Genomic DNA, 19,458 nt, shown 5'->3' on the forward strand with positions numbered 1-19,458 from the left:
GGACCTCATTGACCATCAAAACCTTTCAGTCAGAGCAGTGTGGCAGCTTTGCTGCGAGAAGCTTTAAGCTGCACCAATTCTTACAGGTATATGAGGAGCTAAGATCCCAGCGGAAGTCAACACCCAGGACCACACTGGTTGAAAGTTGTAGCCCTGGAAAATCTGAACCAAAGATTTGAGAATAAAATAGTGCACAATGAGGTGGCCTCTTGCCTGAAGATTTGTCCAACACATGTAGGTGAATAAAAGGATCACAGATGTGGAGGATTTATTCTACAATTAGTTCCAATACACAGAGCAAGAGAATTAATATTAAATACAGCATGGAAACAGGGACTTCTGCCCAACTGGTCCATATTAACCAAGTAATCTACCAAAGCTGACCCCATTAACCTGCAATTGGCCCACATCCTTCCAAATCTTACCTATCCATGTACCTGTCTAAATGTCATTTAAATGCTGCAATTACACCCGCTTCCAACACTTCCTCTGGCAAATTGTTCCAATCATTCCAGCCTCTGTATGAAAAAGGTTCCATTACATCTATTTAAATCTTTCTCCTTTGAGCTTAAATCGTTGACCTCTAGTTTTAGACACCCCCCTAATCTGGCAAAAAAAGGCAATGACTATTTACCTGATCTGTCGCTCATGATTTTATCGACCTTCATAAGGTCTCCATTCAGCCTCCTATGCTCCAGAGTAAGAAGCATCAGCCTAATCATTTCTATTTATAACTCACATCTGTCAGTCTCGCTCACATCCTCATGAATAGTTTCTGTATTCTTTCTAACTCAATTGCATATTTTCATCAGCTGGGTGTTCAGAATTGAGCATAATACTAAAAATGTAGTCTTACATAGTTGCCACATTATATCCTGGCTTCTGTACTCAATGCCCTAACCAGTGAAGGAAAGCATGCCAAATGCTTTCTTTGCTACCCTTTGTCACCACTTCCATGAACTATGTGCCTCTTATCCTAAGTCTCTCTCTGTTCAACAACCCTTTCCATGGTGCTACCATTCACCATGCAAGGCCTGTCCTAACCTGACCTGGAAAAGAGCAATACCTCACAATTTTCCAAGTTAACTTCCACTTGCCATTCCATGGTCTGCACACCCAATTCAGCTGGATGCTATTGTAATTTCAGAAAAGTTTCTTCACAACCTAATCTACTAACAAATGTGGTGTCATCTACGAAGGTTGCAAGTTTGGGACAAAACTTGTAACTTTACATGCAAGTTCCTGTTTGCACAAGATTTCTCCATTCGACTGGGAGCTAGTTTTCAGGAGGAGATTAGGTCTGGAGATGCATCCTATTAAAAGAATGCTTTCAGAGCAAACAGTTAGCAAACCTGGGTGACACAGTAGTTCACAGAAGATCCATCCCTACAAAGGTACAGATTTTGATGTTACCTGAGAAATGCTCCACAAATTCTTACTGAAACATATGTAATTACAGAAGTAAATGCAGAATCAAATATAGTTGTAAAAATACACCAAAGAAGTCCCATACTTGGATGTTCAATGGGGACAGATTGCACCAATACGTCAAGATTACCAGGTATGGTCTGTACTTTACTCATTTTCTCTGCCCTGTATGCAAATCAAAAAAAAGGTCTCTGATTAGATTAGAAAAATAATTCACCAGTAATCATAATACTCTGATTTCCTGATAATAAATAAAGATTCTCAACACCTTTTGAATTCCATTGCTAACTTCAGCAAGTCCTCTGTTGAAACCTTATTGGCTTCTTGTCTGAATAGAGGAGAGAAGCGAGACTCTCGATCTATTGTTCCATGATTGTCTTTGAACACAGATCTGCAAAATAAACAGCAGAGCGAATCAGCGACTAACGTAAACAGTTTGGATAGTGATATTCAATTACGAGTGATTACAACAGAATATACAATGGTGTCAATCATAAAATTAATAGACCATCAAAAGCACTCTGCACAAAAAGTCGGCAAAAATGTCGGATGGTCATGCTGCAAAGAAGGAGCAGAGATCCTGAAACTCACTTGGAGGAGACACTTTCTAACCAGTAAAAATTAAGGTTAGACCGAGAATGAGAGTACATCAGAATGGGTGAATCAAGTGTTAAATGAGGAACAGAAAAATGATGGCAAAAAAAAATTGCATCCACATTTTTCAGAGTGAAAAATCTGAAAGTACGCCGTTCCACACCAGTAACCATAACATTTGGTATGAGAGAGGTTATTTGCCAATTGTTAACATTTAAAACACATCCTCACATATCTTGAAGGAACCCCATCACCTTCTTGCGTGATTCTATAAACACACTAAAAATGTCTGGCACCATCCAGGATGAAGCAGTCTGCCTGAACAGCACCGTATTGACTACTCTAAACATGCATTCACTCCACCATCAGAATAAAATGGCTGTAGTAACATCATTGACAAAATGCACAGTAGTTTCACAACAAGGTTTTTCCAACAGTACCCTCACAACCTTCACCAGTATGAAGATCATGAGTATCAAGCACATGGGACCACCACTACTTGCAGGTTCCCCATGTCACACACCATCCTGATTTGCAAGTAGTTCACCAGTCTGTCATCACTGCTGGGTTTAAGTTCTAAAACTTCCTACCTAAAAGTACAATGGGAGTACAGGAATTCTAAAAAGCTACTAAGCACAACCTTCTCAAAGATGTATAATAAACATTGGCCTTGCCACTGATATCCAGATCCCAATAAACAATTTGGGTTAGCATAGCAGTTAGTGCAATGCTATTATAGTGCCAGCAACCTGGTTCAAATCTGGCACTGTCCGTAAAGAGTTTGTATGTTATCTCAGTGTTGCCTCCCACCCTTCAAAATGTACAGGGATTGTCGGTCAATTCGACTTGGGGGCTGAAAGGATCTGTAGTCTAAATGAAATAAATATATAAAACAAGATATGTGATTATGCATGTCATTGGATTGAGATCAGTGAGACCTTGTTATGTATTCCAAATATCATTCACCCCTTCTCTCAATGATAGTAGGACAATATGTTTCACTGTTGAAGCCGTGCGGTGCTTCAAACATAAGCAAATTTCTAGTCCTGATTTTCAAGAATTCTGGAATAACTTAAAACATTTTGTTTTATATTCTGCAACTCAAAACTATCCCAATTATCAGAAAATATTATCAGATCAAACCCTAAAGAAGAAAGATAATTGATGTGCTGCTTTTCATCTTGGTATCTATTACATTATTAAAATGCACATACCTCACTGCCCACGCAAAGGGCATCCGATGCTTGGCCAACTTGTTACAAAATGGCTTGTTGGACTTTAGAACTTTCTGTGCAGTCTTGGGAAGGAAGCAGGGAAAATATGACTAAATGTTAACAAATGGAACTCTGTGATGTAATGTTCATCTTTAAAATAAACAGATGTTTGCTTTACATTGCCACTGTCACAGAGTTACTAATTTAGAATCAGCTACTTTAGGGTAAAATTTTATCAACAATAAAAACGCAACTTATTAAGTTAATGCTGCATTCATGATAATGTATTATTAATGATGAGCACTGAAGAGATATAAATATATACCTTGCTGGAGTCTGAGCTTTTAATGTAGGGTTCAGCGCAGCTTTGAATACTTCCCATTAGTACTTTTTCTATTTTTGCCACGAGCACGATTTCCATGTGGGGATTTGATACAGAGAAAATACCCTGCATAACAAATGATCATTCATAAATTAATTTCACATTTTCCACAGAGAGAGCTCTTGTAACAAAGGAGAACAAATGCAGATCATTTGAAATATTACATAAAAACCCTGAAAAGGGGAAGATCACAGCTAATAGATTTTTAAAATATGTGAGGAATATTAATGAGCTCGAGGCAGAAATAAATAAGTTCAAGTTCTGTTGATACAGTTATTTTTATATTCTGATGCTATGGGGACAATTAATTCTTTGCAGACAGCAAAAAAACATCATTTAAAATTGCCTTTCAGCAATGGGAAACCAATTCACTGAATTACTTTCTAAAAAGACCCACAACAATGCTGTCAGAAACCGCAAAGTCAACTATTGCCAACACCCAGGTTCTCTCTCTCCAAACAAGGGGACAGAGTTGAGAGAGTTGCCAGGGCCTCCTGGGAAATTGCAGTTGGTATATTTTGTTGCACCAAATAAAATCAACACCCACTGAGAACGAGGACGGACTTCCTTTCAATCTTATGAAAGTCATCCATGTAATAGGGGTAGCCTGGCAGCTGCAGATTATTTTGCAGAGACAGACTGATAGTTTCTTAGCGATGTGCATTATTGGAGCCCATTGGTTTCTGAGAGGAGCGGAATCAAATGCAATCTGAATGGAAATGAGATCTTTCTATTTACTTCACTTTGTTCATCATAAGTAAATTCTAAATAGTCATGCACAAGGACATCTGACTGTTTATTAATAACACCAAGGGGCACAGATGGATTTTGTTTAAAAAAAACCATGGAGATGGAGTTGATTTATTTATTTAATCCACTGAAGACCACACACCTAAATGAAAGAAAATGATAGAAATATTGAGCAGGTCAAAACACACCAGTGAAGAGAGAATCAGAGTTAACATTTCATGTCATTGCCCTTGGATCTGATCATCAAAAGGTTGTCTGTCTGAAACATCAACTCTGTTTCTTTCCCCATAGATTCTGCCATATCTTCTGAAAGTTGCAGCATTTTACATTTCCATGGTCTGCAGCCCTGTTGTTTTTGATTCATTGTATGATTTTAGCATCCAGTCAGAAGCAACAAATGCATTGATGTTAGTTTGGGTGGCAGTGTGATAAGTTCTGTTATTGTGCCTGGGCTGTGTGGTGAGGTCAAGAACTTGGTGGTGAGAGGATAGCTCTGGTCTCCTAGTGTAGTGCCAGTTGATGAAGTAGACAAAGATGATGCGGTCAAACAATATGCGTGGCTTTTGTTAGCAGAAACTTATGGTACAATAATGAAAGACAATGGGTGCATACACAGTTATACCCAAGGGGAGTGACTTTAACGGAAGAGATAATGTACAGCAAATGTTAGTACAGCAAGGCTTGCCAGAGGGGAGACAGGCAGCTTAGCAGAGATTCACCACACCTAATATTTTTCCATCTTTTATTGTGGCCCAAAGATGAAAGACAGAGCAAATATAAACAAAAAGGAAACACTGTCATCTCTATCTGGAGATTAATCAGTGGCCATTATGATACACAAGGGTGTATCCTTGGAAATCCTTGCATTTCAAACCTGCTGCCTTCTATGTGATTTGAGTGTAATCAATGGCACACTGAACCATGGGGGAACCAACAGTTCTGACAAATTCACATGCACTTGCTGCTTCATAACAGGGAAAAGGAATTCCATACTACCCTCCTGGATAATACAGAATCTGTGACCTCCCTAACATCGATGTGAGCTGCAAATTCAAGCATCTGCTGCAAAGGCAGGAAAGATCCTGATCCCTTGAAATGAATGCAATTCACAATTTCCTGCTCCATAGCTTCTGTATCTCTCCATCAGTGCCTCCTCAGTGAAGTAGTCTCTATTGCATTCTTTGCTGAGGTGTACATAAAAGAAATGTGCCCCTAAAGGATTGATTGAATAACATCTCCACTGAGGGGCCTTGTCTTTTTCCTCTCTCTTGCAAACAGGTTGCTTTGCTCTGGATGACTGCTCCTCCAAGAGAAACTGTCAGAAAATCACATAGACCTTCGAGCAATCATGCACTCGCAAAGCTAGAAGTCAATACACTCATTTTCTCCTGCAAAACAAGTCAAACGGATCAGATCTGTGTGTGCATTAACATCCTTCCCCATAAGATGGTTGACTACAAATATTCTAAATGGAAGTAAAACAGATCTTAAGCCCAAACATGAATAGTTTTATTTTCAAAGGGTTTTGATACAATTACTGATATACCTAAGGCAAGTGTTAATTGTAATACATCAAAGTTTATTTTTATTGACTAGTACTGTTTCTTCAGAATAATCAAATAAAATTATGATGGGGTAAAGTTCTATTTTGGTGCTTGTGCAATAATCTGCTGTAAAGCTCAGTCACCAGTTTTAAATCATGATCAATTTATAACAATTGACATTTATATTTTGGCCTCAAAATAGTAAAGAAAAATCCCAAAATCTTTGCAGAAATGTAGTCAGAATAAGACTGACATTGATAGGAAGAAAGAAGGTATTAGGAAGCATGAATCCTCATCCTTCATCTTCTCTGCTACCTGTACATATGCACTTTCTCTCTTTTCAGTTATGATGAAGGGTCCAAGACTTCAATGTTTCTCTTGGCATAGATGCAGTCCAATGAGTATTTCGAGCATTTTATTTTTTGATGATTCATTGTTTGTTCAGGTTTTAAAGTGTGTCTTCAGGAGTTGGAGAGGGTAAGTCCTGTGCAGGCCACCACAAGATTGTGCACAGATCTGGAAACCGGACTCTTGGAGGAATAGTGAGTGGAGTGTAGGTTACATAGATTTACTGAAACAATTCCCAGAGGTCACAAGCTTTCCTTCAGTTAAAAGGTAATTAAATTAAAGTTTTGGAGATACTTTGGAGAATTGATGAGTAGGTGGAAATATCTGCTCTGCCTGCTAGATAGGCAGCATGGAGCAAAAAATGTATGGGGTTTGGAGGTTAATTGGTGTATTTGGGTGGCAAAGGCTCATGGGCCAGAAGGGCCTGTTACTGTGCTGTACGACTACATTTAAAATTTAAGTGTAAAGATTAGATCATGCTTTTCAGAAATGATTTTCGATGCACCACACTTAACTGATGTATATACATGGAACTTTCTTTTTCAAACAATCATTAATGCTAGATTTCTTCTAAGCATTGACAGAAATGGGGAAGATCTTAAGTGATGGAACAAGAAATTTCTATAAGATCAAATTAAGCCATGAAAGGGGTTCATAACAATTAAAGGAACTAGACCACCTCATACTTAAAAAAGGATGCATTATCAAATTTACATTCATTTCTCAAACCACAGTGTTTTATGACGTTCTGTATTTTTATTCTAAATGCCACATTAAAATGTATTCTCTGATAAAAGAAGCAGATACAAGCACATTTATTGATGCCATGGTAAGTCTGAGAGACAAGCCAGTTGACAATTACAGTTGACAACTCCAAATTTTCAGCTGGTTCCATGAGCAACCAAAATAGGGGAATTATTCTGGCAGATGCAGCATTTAAACAAGACAGTACAACATGCCAAAGTGTGTTAAATGATTTTACATATGTTTGAAAGCTCAGTTAAAATTGTTTCTCATCCAGCTCCTGACAATACTGGAATAAACCCCTCTGCAACATTTAATTCCCCAAAACAATAAGAATAGTTGTGCTTTTTAAATGTCCATTTTCAAACAACCATGAACTATATCTTTAGTACCCGTATTAGAGAACATATTACTATATTAATTATTCCATTAAGAAATTATTGGATATTTTAAAATATTTCAATAAATATTGAAACTGAGAAATACATATCATTTTGTCAGAACCGTTGTATTTGTCAGAATCGTTGTACACTGTGAACCAATTCCGATGAATAAAGTCACCAAAGAAAGTTAAAATTCATCTCTAACTTGAACACTAACCTGATTACAGAATTCAATGGCAATTATTGTCCAAAAGTAGGTTCAAGATCACACTGTAGATCTTTAGTCTGTATATTTCAAAAGCTGAATATTTTTCATCTGAGGTTATCTATCACTAGCTAATTTCATACAATCCCATAAAGAATTCCTGGGAGAATATTCTGGGCTCATTATATTTTCAGATCAAAATAATAAATCAACATAATTGTTTTAGAATATGCTTTTGATTCATGCTGTTAACAGTAACATAATTATAAATAGCTTCAAACTTAATGATGAAAGCATTACAAAGAAGCAATCAAGAGTTAATTTAAAGTTGTTAAAATCAGCATCAATTAGCTGGTGAAGCTTCAGAAATGTGCCTGGTGAACCAAATAAAGCATAACTCTTTACCTATGACCATGCAGTCAAAGTATGCACCTGTTATGGAGAGGAGTGCCCACCAATATGAGAGCTCGTGCTGTGTATAGGATCCAAAGGATCATGCTGGGTATATATGATCAGCTTTTGTTGTTGATCTCAGAGCACTGAGTAATGATGCTACATTGAGGACAGATCCCAATCAGAGAAAAGGTTTAATGGGATATTAGCCAAATGCATGGGCAAAGTGCATCTGAATTCTTGGACCTCATATTATTAAATTATGTGCTACCACTGGATTTAATGGCAACTTTAGGAGTAGAGTGAAAGGCCAGGTTCATCCACCTGATGCGTGGCACAATATTATGAACTTCTCTTCTTGTGCACGCAGACTGGGAAGACGGTAATTCACTGACACATGCATTACAGATAACAGATAATTGTCCACAGGACTGGTAACGATCTATCAGCACCATCCATCCTGTCATATCTTTCGTACCCGTCTACCCTGTGTTATGATCTTAGTACATCAACCCAATGTATTGCACTAACAAAGACAAAAATCCTGTCAATCAGAGAAACACAAAAACTGCAGATGATGGAATCCTGTAATTTTACTTATTCAATCTTTGTCTTGAAAAGGGTTCAAACCCAAAGCATTGAGTCTGACCTGTGAGTGACTCCAGCATTTCTATGTTTGCTCAAATGTGTCAGTCATACCACATTCATTGGCTCTACTTCAAACACCCAGAAGTTAAGAGGTTAAATGCACCTTAAATGTAATCCAGTTTATTTTTGCTGCAACTACGCATAGAATGGCAAACCTTAATCCACTTTTGTCATCTATACGAGAAAGCAAGCCTGCATCATCTTTTTATGAATCATTTGTACTGGCCCCAGAGGTGAATGAACATTGCTTTACAATGTTATTTGAAGTGAGTTATGGAGTTCAATTCGTTATTGTGCAAGAGCTTGGAGTCATTGATTTAAAAGCCACCTATCAAATGTGTAGAAAAAATTTATGATGTTTACTTTCTTATATCCCATTTAGTCTATCAGTAAGAAATATGAGCACTGAAAAGTCTCACGTTATGAAGCAATAATTATTTTTGCTGTATAATTTGTCACATTGACAATTACCAGAGATCAAGGACTGAACATTGATTAACCTTATCAATAGTTCATTTCATACCTATTTCAACCTCTGACAAACTGGTATTGAAACTGGAATTGGAAGCTTGTGATATCATTAAAAATCACATTATCAAGTCACCTCGTGTCTATCGATGCTAAATGTCAATGCAGCGTCTTTATTTTGAATTAGTCTTAAACTTTGAGGTGCAGCAGCTTTTTTTAAAATCTGAATGAGAAGGAGTATATATTGAACAAGACTGAGTTTTAAATGATCTTGCATAAATGGTGAACTTCAATGACGTACAATACACAGATTTCAGCTACAGAAACAGGGACCTGGATTTTCTTCAGAAATTCTGGCGATTAACCAGTTGTTCGCCAAGTGTCTGTCAGGGAGGGGCAATGCCAAACTTCCTAATGATGTATGCCACCATTATCCCAATGGTTCTTCAATGTTGAATACTTCATGGAGTCCACTAATGAAATCCTAACTCCATGTAGCATCCCAGAACATGAATAAACCCAATACATTTTTTCATGATAGGAGAGGAACTCAGCACAGCATCCATAGGAGGTAAAGATATATTATTGACATTTCGGGCCATTTATGTAAGATCACTTAAAACTCATTGTTTTGTTTAATATATACTCCTTCTCATTCAGATTTTAAAAAAGCTGCTGCAGAATATTACGTGTGCCTCAAAGTTTATGACTAGTTCAAAATAAAGATGCTACATTGACATTTAGCATCGATAGACATGAGGTGACTTGATAATGATACCTTGAATAAGGGATCAGGCCTAAAATGTTGGTTATATATCTTTACCTCCCATGGATGCTGCGAGACTTGCTGAGTTCCTCTAGCATTTCTGTGTTTTTACTACAATCACAGTATCTGCAGTCTTTCAAATTCCATCATATTTTTCTGTGATTCCACTCATTCAAATGGAGAGACACAGTAAATGAGAAAGACATGGCAATTTTTAAATGACTCCTATTTATTTTCAAGTGATTTGTGTGCACTTAATTCTTTTTAGTGCTTTTTGGTGTTATTGAAATTTACACACTTTTTAAAATTGTAACATTTGGATGTTTCTAAATGTGAATTTATTCAAGCTGCTTGGCGGATGTTGGTTAAGCTACGACATGTAGCTTATCTGGCTGTCAAAACAATTTGGTGAGATTTATGACATGAAGGCTCCGTGCGGCTTAGGACTGCAGGTCAAGCCACTGCTAACTTCACTCAGGAAATTCTCATCAGGGGATCCACACAAAGTAAGAACTGGTTGAACCAGCAGGCAAGTCGATGCAGACATCTCACCCTCTCACAACATTCCAGATCATCAACTCACATTGGATCTGCTTGAAGCCTGCAATTAACAAAGGGTGAAACCAAATGAACATCTCGTTACCTGCTTAGGGTATTTCAACCATCCCTCAGGAAAACCTCGCAACTGTGGCTCTCCAGACTTCTCTTCTCCAGCAACATTTTTCACTTCATTTTCCATGGTCAACGAGCCAGTAATCATTTGTCTCACACTCTCAGGATTTAAATCCACATGTAAATCTGCAGATATTTTTCTGTTTTCTCGGATATCAAACAATGAAAGACTGATGAAGAATGGTTCAATCTGTGCAGAAATGAACGGCAAATTATGTTTTTTTTCCATGAAGTATGTAATCTGCCAGCAATACTACAAAATCTAAAACTATTGAGGCATAATTTTACGAACGTTTAAGGTCTTTTTTTTCCTCTGCTTATTTGCCAATTTTTTGAGGCTCTAATATGGCTCCACTATCACCTCACCCATGTGGCCTTATTGCATACAGCAAGCAAGCTGTGAAGACAAGCTGACTACATCATCATGAACATATCCACGGTGGAAAAGAATCCTACTCTAACATTGTGTTCACAAAGATGATTTCAGTAGAGGTTGGACATCTCAATCTATGACCAAAATATAGAGATCAATTAACTAGTTAATCTTAAGTAGGTCTGATTGTATAAAATTTAACCATTGATTATAAATCAAAATAATTTGAGTAAGTCATGACTTTCTCCTATTAGACTGTAGCCAAACCTTTGAGATCAGTAGTGATACAGGTCTCTGACCTCAACTACTAATGACTTGGTTCCAGTCAGAACTTGGAGCACCACAGGACACTCTGTACCTGTCCAGTTATGCTGTGGAAAATGGGGATGGAGGACTGAGTAACCTTACCTACGTACCTCCTGTAAAAATCTGGTCAGCCAGTTAAGCCATACTACCTGGATAAGTCACATGTCAATCAAAATACTAAGGGTTAGAAATTACCCAGCATCATTCTTTTCGTATTGAAACATTGCCATGGTTATGCTACCCTTTAAAGTTCTAAAATGCTTTGGCATCCCACTGCATGCATTCAGAAGAAAATGTTGTTGGAGTCCCTCATGCGACAACACTCTTTTTTGGATGTTGGTATTGAAAAGTTCTGTATGAAGCTCTTGTGGACTTGTAATTGCAATGTTATCAGTTAGGTCATAAAGCCACATATGCCTCACAACACCACCAAGTCCACATCTATATTTTGGATGTTATGGAGGGTATGTCTCTCAACATATTCAGAAAAATATGTACTCTTTGAGGAAGTCTGTGAAGGAGGACTACCAGCGACAAAATGATCCCACCACTTGCAACATCCCTCCCTTTTTTTTGCTTTGAACAGGAACCACCCTTTCCATGACTCCTTTATTTACTTTTCCTTCCCCAGATATTCCTCACCCTCTTAAATACTTTCCACTGTAACAGTATGAGGTGTATCAGGAGCCCCTACAACTTCTCTCCCCCTTCAAAGACATGAACAGCCAATCCAAGTGAGGAACAGTTTCACATGCAATTCCTCCAACTCTATCTTCTCCATTTGGTCCTCTGGTGTTGACAAGGTACTTGACGTTCTGTCCTCTGGAGTTCTTGCTTGCCAAGCACTGTAATTCCCCTTTCTATTCCCACACCACAACCAACTTGTCTGTCGTTGGCATCCTCCATTGCCAGCATGAGGCCAAATACAAATATAAAGAGCACAATCCATATTCTGCCTGGGTAGTCTATAGTCAATGGCACAGACATTACATTCTTAAGTTTCAAATAACTACTCTCCCTTTGCCCCTTTCTTACTCCTTCTCATTCCCCTTGGTCCACTCAAACAGCGCTTTCTTTCCTGCCTCCTCTCAAGCCTCTGCTACGCAGTTCTTCCACCTTTCCATCTGCCCATCTCCCACTATTCTCAGCTGGGCACAACCCCCCTCCCCCCCCCTTACATGGTTTTGGTTGCACCAATCTTCTACCTGTCTCCATCTTAGCTTCCATTACCCCTTCCTGGCCTCCATTTACCTACCTTTTTATCCTTCTGACTTCTTCCACCTGTCAATCTCCTGTCTCCAACTCTACCCCTTCTGTTCCCCACCTGACTCCATCTGTCCATCATCCTTCACCCCTTCTTAGTCTGCCAATCACCTGCTGACTCCTCCCCCACTAACACTGCCTACCTTCTCTCTATTCTGAAGTGGAGATTCAACCATCCTTTTCCCTCCCAGGATGCTGCCCTGATCCAAACAATTCCTCCACCATTCTGTTTGTTTCTCCTGATTCTGCAGTCACGAGGCCCTTTTACATGTGTGAATGCAACAAATGCAGGATGGGGGCCATTTCATCCTGGTAATAGTTTGGCAAGGTAGGTAGTATGAGAGCCGATGCGTTTTGCATCTGCTCCTGTGTAAAAGGCTTACCTCGCTTCCCAGGATGCCAACATTGCTGTAATGCTGCAGGTCCTAACTTCTTTTGCACTGGGATGCAGGTTCCTATGTATAAGGTCACACTGTCCTGGCTTTTCTTGGTTCAGTGCGAATGACCCAGCCTGGCTTCAAACACGGTCATTCACATGCCAATTAAAAGGGATCGCTCGGTGCTTTTAAGCTGCAGTGCCTGGGTAGCCTTCCTGGGAACCAGGTGCGATTAGTGGGGCAAAGGTGCTTCTAGCACTTTTAAGCTGAGGGGGATAACCCCAGTAAATTGCCAACCCGGTGATTTAAGGGGGATCTCGACCCCACGATGATATGGTAAATGATGTGTCACGCAAATTAATCTCCCATGTCCCCTGCACTAACTGTTAGTCTCCCTCCCACAGTTCATTGTGCTACCCCCAAACTTGTAGCATCCGACCCCTCTGCCTCCCACAGCAGCTGACCCCTCTCCTCTCTCCCCCGTGAGAGCAACCCCTCTCCTCTCTGATCTTGGCACACCCCCCCCTCCCCCGCAACATCGACCTCTCCCCCATGGCAGCAACCTCACAACCTCACTCTCATGATTGTGGTTCCCGACTCTCCCCCTCGTGGCAGTGACCTCTCACCCCCTCCCCACCCCGGCCCTGCCAGCAACCGCTCTCTCCCCTTAATCACCGCAGAGACTTCAGCCTGTGTTTCCCTGTGACGAGTAACTGGGTCAGCCATTTTGCTGTTTAACCCACCGGTGGAAGCATCCTGGGTAAGTTTAACTGAGTTCCCTGATATGTAGGGCAGGGGCCTGATTGACTTTGGATGACGCTGACTGGGTCGGACCCTTTCAAGCTGCCTTGTGAGTGGGGCACTAACTGAGCAAAATGCATTTTACAAGGCAGTTTGAAAGCATCTACTGTGTAATAAGGATGATTCTATCTTCTATTGTGAAGGGACTGGTCTGAGTAGCTCCCTGCCCAGATCTTCTTCTCCCTCCCAGTTTCTCATGGTTGTCTTGTTTACTGATCATTCTTTTGTCTGATGCTCTGAAGGAAATGAGTGAGGTTTGATAATAGCCAATGAATGCAATGCATGGTAAACCGACATAACAAAATGTCAGTCTGCTGAATATGTAGAGCAGGCAGGCAGCAAAACTTCATTTTCAGAACCCCCGCTGTGGTATTCACTAAGCTCCTGATAATGGCATGGCTGTCTTTGCAGCATTGTACAGGTGATGTTTTCAGAGGTCTTGGTAGATTGAAAGGTGATCCGTCAAATTCACTGCATACAAATTAGTTGTATAAACTGCAGGAATACTGGAAGTAGCCAATAGAGAGGCCTTGATGGTCTACACCCACCTGAACATGCACTCCCTTTTAAAGAGCACTTGTAAATTGTGAGAGTTCCGATGTGTACAGTTCTTTGGTGCCCACCTTTTGGGAAATCATGCAATACCTTGCCAGAGACAATTATTTTAGCTTTGACTGTGAGACAGATGAAAACTTTTTATGAGGTCTCCATTCTTAGTGGTCTCTTCATTGTGGAATCAGTCATTGGTCATCCAAAATGTCTTGATATAAAATAGTAGATCCTGAGTGAATAAGATCTTCTAGCCTGCCTGCAAAATCTCCATGGATAACTGCACTGAACATTCAGTCATCTATTAAGAGAAGGCCAAGAACCTGACGAATACCAATTGCCTTGATTTCAAAGAGTCATTGAAGTTGCAAGTCTTCAGTCCGAACAATATGCAGAGTATGCTGGCAGTCTCCAGAGTTGTACAATGGTTTGGCTATGACTGCCATTCAGTCTGTTGGTAAGGTGGGGGTTCAACCCATTAAGTCAATGGTAACTCAAAAATATTTATATCCCTTTAGTCCCATTTAGAAACCTCACCATGACTACTTATTTCCTTGTCACCAGGCAAAATATTCTCTCTTTCAAGCCCCATGGACCCCCTTAATTCTTTTGCGACTTCTCCAAGAGGCAATTACAGTCCATTATTCTCTCAGTTTCATGGAGAATTTGGAAATCTTGAAAAATGGGGAAACAATGTTACCTTCAAAATATGTGTAAAATAATGAGGTAAAGTTAATTTTCATCAGCTGAGCTTTTTGGAGTTGTATTGAAGAGTTTATAGCTCTGACATTCAGAAGCATTCAAAAACATGCCAAAACTATGAAAAAAATCAAACTATCAAAACATTTGAAATATTATTAATCTTTTAAAAAATAAATGCTTAAAAAATTAATGTAATTCCAATAATCACAAACAATTAACATGAACAGTGCCTTTAATTTCTCATAGTCTCTATCATGCACTTTGACCCAGCAGATTCCAAATGGAATGGCTATAAATTCACACTGCTCCTGTACTCAACAAGTTTAGTCAATTAAAATGTCACCTCAACACTTGGAAATCCCAAACCTAGTGCCACAAATATAAAGAGAACATATGGTATTTCCTTGCAAAATCCAATTAAATTTTAATTTACAGGTGACCCCAATGTAATAGCCACTTAGATCACTGAAATTCATCCCCTTACAGAATCCACAATTTGCGTGAAAAAAAATCAACACAATTCTTTTCAACTTATGTTGCATTTGCAGATGATGTGACTTCACATTTTGATAAATGGCAATACGGTTCATTTTTTAGGAATGCACCCTCCATGCCACCAACCTGTGCTGTCGAACCATTCCTTTTGTTCTTTCAGTACAGTTACAGTTTCAGTATGCATGCAAAGCGCCCAAGATGAGTGAAATAAAGAGGGGATCTATAAGATCTTGTGCACAGTTGATATGTAAACATTTCAATTTAGTTCACACAGATTGAGAGAATTTGGGCAGATATTCTGTCCATTTAACTACTTAGACTTTGAACATTAGAAACTTTAAAATCTAATTTTAAGAATGTAAGATTAGAATAAACACATGGAAAGGTCAAACTGTAATTTGTGCAGATCTAATTTAGTGCAGCAAAAATTAAAAATGAAGAAAATCCAAGATAAAAGTTCTGCCTTAGAAGCATGGAACTAAACATTATTTTACACACAATAAGTGATTAACGTGAATTCGGTAACAATCAAGACTTGCTTACATTAGTCACCAGACCATCTTCAGCTTCATTGACACATGCCTGGAGATTTAAGACAAGTGACTTGCATACAACCATAATGCGCTTGCCCAGCTTCAGATCATAAGGCCTCACCAAAGGCTCATTCGCAGTAATGTCCAGCTTTTGTGATTTAAGGATCTGAAAAGATACAGTAATAATGAATGGAAGTCTTTGAGATCAAGGTTGTATTGTTCGATAAAAAGAGAAACAAAATTTGACAGTGATCTATTTATTTTCTTAAACTTTATTAATTTCTGTTAATTTTCTAATGATTATTTTTCTGTTTGAAGACTGATAGGAAGACAGCAAGATTTTGCGTTGGGAAATTCATTGCAAAGTGGTGCAATATATAATTTTTCCATTTCAACAAATTCAAACATACTCCAGTGTTGATATAATATCTAATAATTCTGATCTTGAGGTGAAAGGGATCTGGAAATATAGAAAGACAAATCATGGATGTAGCAACGTAAACCAAAATAAACCAATTATTGTAAAATTTACACCCAGTCCCTCAAGGCATATTCATTGCTTTGATTGTTCACATGTTTACGCTGTGTACAGCTTATTTTTTGCACAACCAATTAGTGGTAATTCTGCCGCGCCCACAGGAAAAAGGAATTTCAGGGTTGTATGAGACGTCATGTAGATATTCTGACAATAAATCTGAAATTTGCTACTTGTGCAAAACATGGTAAGGTTCTAAAATCATAATCTTCAATTAAATTATTAGGAATGCAAATATTCAAGTTATGGCAGAAATAACATTTACAAAATGTACATGGCATTGGATAAAGAATTTGGATGAGAGAGAGAGAGAGAGATACTTAAGACAGAAGTATGGGAGACTGATATATCGTTTATAAAGGATAGCATGACAATTCCAGAAGGATTGCATAAGTAATTTTAAAACTGGTCATGGAAGAGGTTGCATAAACATACACATCATTAGTGAAAGGAATATACACTCACTAGCTTTAGTTGACAGAAAGATAATGACATATTTCCTCAAAAATGTCATGGAAAAGTAACTGAAAATTGAAAATATAACAGTTAGCAATCAAAATGGATTTTAGAAGCAAAGAAAAGCTTGATCAACCACACTGAATTCAATGAAGTAAGAACAAAGGAAATTTATGGAGTTAATGCAAAGGATTTAAGGTTTATGGATTTTCAGAGCCTTCAAAAAACATCTTAAGTTGTCTCATGATGAAGTTCAAAGTATGTCAGGTCAGCAAGCAAGAAAAGGAATTGATAGCAAACCAGCCAAGAAATAGAAAACACAATTAGTGAACAATGCCAAACTGAAGAATAATATGTGCAAATAAAATCTGTAAATAAATGCAGGAGAACACCAACAAACTGATTTTATAAAGAGTATGGTAAATAAATTTCAACATGGATGAATTAAATATCTTACTTGCTTGTAAAAAGGAAAAAAAAAGATCTGCCATTTGCTTGGAAATTTTCATTGGGGTAAAAGAGCCAAGGGATATGGAAATAAAGACAAATCGTGGATGTAGGTTAAAGCAAAGAATCAAAATAAACCAATTACGATAAAATTTATACCCAGTCCCTCAAGGCATATTAGTTGTTACATGTGCAAATCAGGTACAACAAAATCCCCAGTATCCGGCACCTACGGAGATCATGGATGTGAGACATGCAACTTTTCTATTTGGCTGAGACACATTCTTACAATGCCTCACTAATACATCTGCATAAAGAATGCTCAGTTTAAAAGGCAAAAAAGACAGTGCAAAATGTAAAGTAGTTTGAAAAAAAAAATCATTACTGTTGACCTTAATCATATATTGTTCACTTTAATCAGGTAATTTCCATAATTTATAAAATTTAAATTAGAACCCTGGTTGCTGGCACTGTAACAGCTTTGCACTAACTGCTACGCTAACCATGTCACCATTATAATTAGCGCCATCTCTCCCATGTCTATAGATAAAGCTTTATGAATATACTTACTACTAGTAAAGATAAAGTCTCTTACTAGGCAGGGATAGGGAGACACTTTGGGAGAGTTGCCGCAGCAGCGAGCGTATCGGCCGACTCTTCATCCTGGGCACCACAATTTTGTTTAAACACAACTTTATTCAAACAACTGCTGTGGCGCTCTGCAGGCTAAAGATTTGCTCCCATCTTCACCAAAGAGTTGCATGTGGCTTCAGAGAACATTTACTGTTACAATTTTAAGTTTTTATTTATTTTAATTTTAAAATATTTATTTCCTTGATTTTTTTTGCTGGTTGGTTGAGTTGCTGATTGAATTCTGGATACCAAGGATTTTACTGTAATTTCAAAACTCTGTGCCAAGTGCCCCATGCATTTCTGTTTGTTTGAATGAACCATTGGCCTCCAGTGTACATTTTTAAATCACATGTAAAATTAATTTGCACATGTGAGATATGTGATTGGCACTGGCAGCTGAAACAGAAACAAATTTTCTACATTACTTTAATCCTAGTCAATTCAAAGTGGAATTCCAAAGGATTGATTTTAAAAAAAATCTCTTGTAACTCAATCTATTCTCAATTTCATGATATCAGGGCTCAGATTGCCTCTCCAACATTCCACACTTCGTTGGACCTTGGCCTTATTTCATGCCCAATAACCCACAGCATTGTTCAATCACTGTCTGATGCTTTGTATCCTCTCATCCAATTGCAATCATTCACTTGATGTCCTGGTTCCACACAAACTTTCCCCAAGGCCCTTTCCCCTCTGAAATTTCTCCAGACCACGAGTTTTGACTTTGTCTTGGGTTTTAGGATGATATAATATTGCTGCCAAGGGCATCCTGCAGAGTGACTGTTGCTGCGCACACCACTCTCTTAGTGCAGCCTTTTTGTTACCTTTATTACAGTGCCAGCGTCCTGGGTTCAAATCCACTTCTGTCTGTACGGAGTATGTGCATTCTTCCCATGAACTGTGTGGGTTTTTGCCCAGTGCTCCAGTTTCCTCTCACCCTTCAAAAATGTCATGTTTGGTAGGTTCATTGGGTGTCATTGGGCGACATGGGTTGCAATAGTCAGAAGAGCCTTCTACTGTGTTGTAAGTAAATTAAAAAATTTAAATATTTTGAGCTCTATATTCCTGGCCCTTTGTTGTTCTATAATTGTCCACAATTTTAATTTCTCATTCAGTAATATTATAAGAATTATTGTGGAAATGAATGAAACCAAAATCACTCTGGGATAAAGACAATACTTTCCTGAAGCCCATTTCTGAAACAGAGCAAATGGAGGCTTAAGTCAAAGCTCTCTGCAATAAAGTTGACAGACTGATGGGAACAAATTGTTCTCATCCAAAAGAAGTCAGGGCTCCAAATAATCTGTAGAGGGAGCTAGAGGAACAGATTTCATTTTATTAATGGTTGTAACAACCCAGTGATAAAGAGGTTTTCGTTTTTGACTTCAGTCATTTTTTGAGCTAAAATTTCTATCAATGCTTTGACAAATGCAGTTTATGAAAAAAATC

The 19,458-nt window shown here is 38.4% G+C and overlaps 1 protein-coding gene across 1 annotated transcript in view; it reads right to left on the bottom strand.

Moving 5' to 3' along the window:
- The window catches only part of dock10 (dedicator of cytokinesis 10), a 175,742-nt gene that overhangs the window by 73,609 nt on the left and 82,675 nt on the right, over positions 1-19,458 (bottom strand). The window contains exons 11-16 of the mRNA XM_069896750.1: positions 15,949-16,104; positions 10,511-10,729; positions 3,562-3,684; positions 3,237-3,319; positions 1,697-1,819; positions 1,514-1,593 (exon numbers count right to left, since the gene is read on the bottom strand). Coding sequence (XP_069752851.1) covers positions 1,514-1,593; positions 1,697-1,819; positions 3,237-3,319; positions 3,562-3,684; positions 10,511-10,729; positions 15,949-16,104 — 784 coding nt within the window. The remainder of the gene's footprint in view (positions 1-1,513; positions 1,594-1,696; positions 1,820-3,236; positions 3,320-3,561; positions 3,685-10,510; positions 10,730-15,948; positions 16,105-19,458) is intronic.

This window comes from Narcine bancroftii, chromosome 9 (assembly GCF_036971445.1).
Source record: "Narcine bancroftii isolate sNarBan1 chromosome 9, sNarBan1.hap1, whole genome shotgun sequence".
NCBI lineage: Eukaryota > Metazoa > Chordata > Chondrichthyes > Torpediniformes > Narcinidae > Narcine > Narcine bancroftii.